The sequence below is a fragment of the Manis pentadactyla genome, chromosome X, assembly GCF_030020395.1.
Source record: "Manis pentadactyla isolate mManPen7 chromosome X, mManPen7.hap1, whole genome shotgun sequence".
Taxonomy (NCBI): Eukaryota; Metazoa; Chordata; class Mammalia; order Pholidota; family Manidae; genus Manis; species Manis pentadactyla.
In genome coordinates, this window is record NC_080038.1 from 20,560,879 (window position 1) to 20,564,694 (window position 3,816).

The window sequence follows — 3,816 nt, forward strand, 5'->3', positions numbered from 1 at the left end:
AATATGATCCTCTAATTGAAGACTCCAAAGAAATTGGCTGCCAAATATTTAAATGTGCAAGAAACTTTAGGAAGCTGGTGCAAATGATCATTATAATAAAATCAGGAGTCCAGCCACACAAAATAAATAATTAGAATATATAATGGAAAATATACCGTTCAGAAAAACAGCAATATACAAAATATACCTATAAAGAGAACTAACAAATATGTGCATGATCTTTATGAAAGCGAGCATTTAAAAAATTACTGATAGACTTAAAGGAAGTCTCAAATAGAGTAATACACTCTTTATTAACAGTGAGCAGAATATTGTGCAGATAGTGACTCTCCTTAAATTATTTACAGATTTGTCTTACCTGATGGGTTTGGCCTCTGGTCAGCAGAGATAGTGCAGAACCTAAATACAAGTCATCGAGGTAAGACACAGAGAGAGCACTGAAGGAAGAACCGGCCCCAAAAGAAGGGTCCACAAAGATACCCCCCCATGCTGCCCTCCAAGCTTGGTAGGTCCCAAGCATGGCTACGGGTTCAGGTCCCCCCTTACTTCATACTGGGGGTTCTAGGGAAATGAGAACCTTGGTCTGAGGTCCACTGACTCTACTTTCCAGAGGGAGGAGTGGCCCTGTCAGGAGTCAGAAAAGAGTCATGTGCGAGTTCTGCGTTAATATACCCCTAGAGCAGAAGAGAAGGGAGGCCCAGAACATGCCTCCCCTAGAACCACCCCCAACGGCAGCTACGACATTGGGAAGCCCAGTGGGCGTGGCCATAAGTAATCACAGGACTTCCGTAGGCTGTGCCGGTTGGGTGCCCCGCAACGGCTGATGTCTGAAGAGGTGTGACCTCAACTCAGTAGGCGTCATCTCAGGATTAGACAGGTATCAAGCTGTGAAACTTTCGCTGTAACTGAAGGGCCATATTCCCACGGGAAAGTAGGGGGCTCCGCAGAGCCCCAGCCTACCCCAGCGTGCCCCACCCCCACTCTCAACTGTCAGTGACTCAAACATGCAGATAGCCCTAACACCCATCACTTCTGCCTAGGGGATTTGGGAGGTTGGATGCTTTAGTCTGAAGGGGTACCTTCTAATTCAGCAGAGGGTGGAGTCAAAGGACTCTCGTTAGAGTTATATCTGAGGTGACAAGCCCCTACAGAACAGAGGAGGTCCACAGAGTCCCATTTGCACCTGTTTTGAGGGTTCCTAAAACAGTACTCTTAAGGGAACCAGCAGAGGTGGCGTTTCTTAGAGGCAAGGTAGAATCTCCCTACTGAGGTTGTGCATGCCATCTCTTCCTCCGTCTTTTAGGGTGACCTTGTCATCAATCTGATTGTGTGCACTTGTGCCTGTTGTCCTTGACCAGAATCATGCCTCGTGGTCAGAAGAGTAAGCTCCGTGCCCGTGAGAAACGCCACCTGGCCAGGATGGAAAGCCAGAGCATAGAGGGTGCTCAGGCCACTGCTGCAGCAGCTGGAGAGGCCCCCTCCCCTGCCAGTCCTCCCTCTGAGCGAAGATCTCAGAATGTGCCTGCTGCTGAGACACCTAGCTCTCCTAGGGCTTCTCCCAAAACTACTGCCAAAGCTGCTACAAGTGCCAAGTCAGATAATGATGCCAATAGCCAAAATAAGCGAAGCTCAAGGTCCTCACAGGGCGTTGAGGACTTCGAAAGAGGTCCTTTACACAGCATGGTGGTTTTGTTGGTGCAGTACCTAATGCAGAAGTATCAGAAAAGGGAGCCAATTACAAAGTCAGACATGCTCAAGCATGTTATCAAAAAGCACAAGCATCATTTCAATGAGATCTTCAAGAGAGCCTCTGAGCACATGGAGCTGGCCTTTGGTGTTGATTTGAGGGAGGTGGATCCCATCAGGCACTGCTATGTCTTTGTCAACAAACTAGACACCGCCTTCGATGATCCGACCAACGGTGAAGAGAAGATGCCCAAGACCGGCGTCCTGATGATGGTGCTGGGTGTGGTCTTCATGAAAGGTAACTGTGCCCGGGAAGAAGATATCTGGAAAGTGCTGAATGTAATGGGTGTCTATGCTGATAAGAAGCATTTCATCTATGGGGATCCTAAGAAGCTTGTCACCGAAGATTTCGTGCAGCAGAAGTACCTGGAGTACCGCCAGGTAGCCGGCAGCGACCCTCCCTGTTATGAGTTCCTGTGGGGTGCCCGGGCCCACGCCGAAACCAGCAAGATGAAGGTGCTGGAATTTCTCGCCAAATTGCATGATAGCGTGCCGAATGCCTTTCCATCCTGGTATGAAGAGGCTTTGCAAGATGAGAAAGAGAGGGCCCAAGCCAGAGCTGCAGCCAAGGCTGCAGCCAGGGCCCGCATTGCTGCCAGGGCCAGCGCACGGGCCACAGCCTTGGTTCGCAACCCCTCCCAACACTAAGAGAAGTCTGAGGTTGTCTCTTCACTTTTTGTTTGAAAGGTGTGTCCGCAATCTAACGGGGGGGGGGGGTGGGGGGGGGGTGGGGCGGGGGGACGGGCTGTGTGAGCCTGGGTGGGAGGGAAGGCTGTGGAGGGGGCGGAGGGGGATGGACAAGCGTCTTTGTGCTCCTGTTGTGTATCTGTAACTTGTAACTTTACTTTTTTTTTTTTAGGTTTTACTGAAGCTGAAGCAAATTTTTTTCTTTGTGGAAGGAAAAAGCAGTCAATATTCTAAGTAGTGATGGTCAGGGTGGGTCCGGAGGGAACGCAGGAATATCACCTTTCTGTTTCTGTTCTATATGGTAAATTGAGACTTCTGTCTAGCCTTATTTTTTCCTTCCTTTCTTTCTTTCTTTCTCTCTTGCCTTTTGTTATATTTCAGATGTTTCTTTAGTAGAAAGTTTAAATAATTTCAGAATCTAAGCTCATTAATGATTTTGGTTGCCTATTTTTTCCTGTTCAATAGATTTAAGAGAAGGTGTTTTATTATTTTGCAAGTCAACCTGGGAAACATTTCCTATTTACCTAACGAGAACAAAAAAACATGGCCTTGTAATAGGCATTTCCTTAGAAATGTGCAAAGAAAAAAAAGCAGTAAAATTATTGAGATCAAAAATAGAAGGCAAAGAAGAAAAAGTTGTTCAGTTCCTAGTTTTCCTTCCACATTTTAGTCTGTTCTGTAAAAATAAAAGATACAAACCTGGATTTGCTTAGCTTATTAGAGAATATAGAAAAAATGAAATGTTTTGAGAGAGAAATAAAATATTTGAAAGCAAGAATTCATGTTCTCTGGCTCATTCATTTCCCAAATATCAATAGAACATCTGCTCTTTGAATGTCACTGTTTTGGAAGTGGGGAAACTAGCATATGAAACACCTCTGCCCTTAGAATTTTACCCTCAAGGAACGGTAATCATAGAGGAAAGATGGCGAAATAATCTGTAAGACATACAGGACAAATGAGAAGGAGTCAGGCAGTAAGGCAGCAGGGGGAAGGTTAGGAGAAGTGGGATGGGGAGGGTGTGGGGCTGAAAACAATAAGGAGCAGTTTCTCTGGGTAAAAGCAGCTTGGGTGAGGCAGAACTGCAATATTTGCAGAATCTCTCAGCTGGCCCTGGGCATCTCCATATCAATAGGTATTTCCAAGGGGTAGAGAGAAGTAGCACATCTCCATATCAATAGGTAATTACAAGGGGGAGGAGGGCATAATTGGACCAGAGAGGTTGGGTGGGGCCCCTTTTTGCACCAGGGTCCAGAGAGACAGGGGTGAGCAGAAGTGTACAACTGCTTGTAAGCAATAAATGCGTTTCTCCCACTTTATTTCTCCCTTTGACTGATTTCAGTTCAAAGGCATTTTGCCTTGGGCTGAGAAAATATTTCCCCC

At 46.4% G+C, this 3,816-nt stretch overlaps 1 protein-coding gene across 1 annotated transcript; it reads left to right on the forward strand.

Annotated features, from left to right (window-relative positions):
* Window positions 1-1,362: 1,362 nt before the first annotated feature.
* On the forward strand, window positions 1,363-2,394 carry LOC130681999 (melanoma-associated antigen B18-like). The gene has a single exon (XM_057496000.1). The coding sequence runs from the start codon at window positions 1,363-1,365 to the stop codon at window positions 2,392-2,394; it is 1,032 nt and encodes a 343-aa protein (XP_057351983.1).
* The last annotated feature ends 1,422 nt before the right edge of the window (window positions 2,395-3,816 follow it).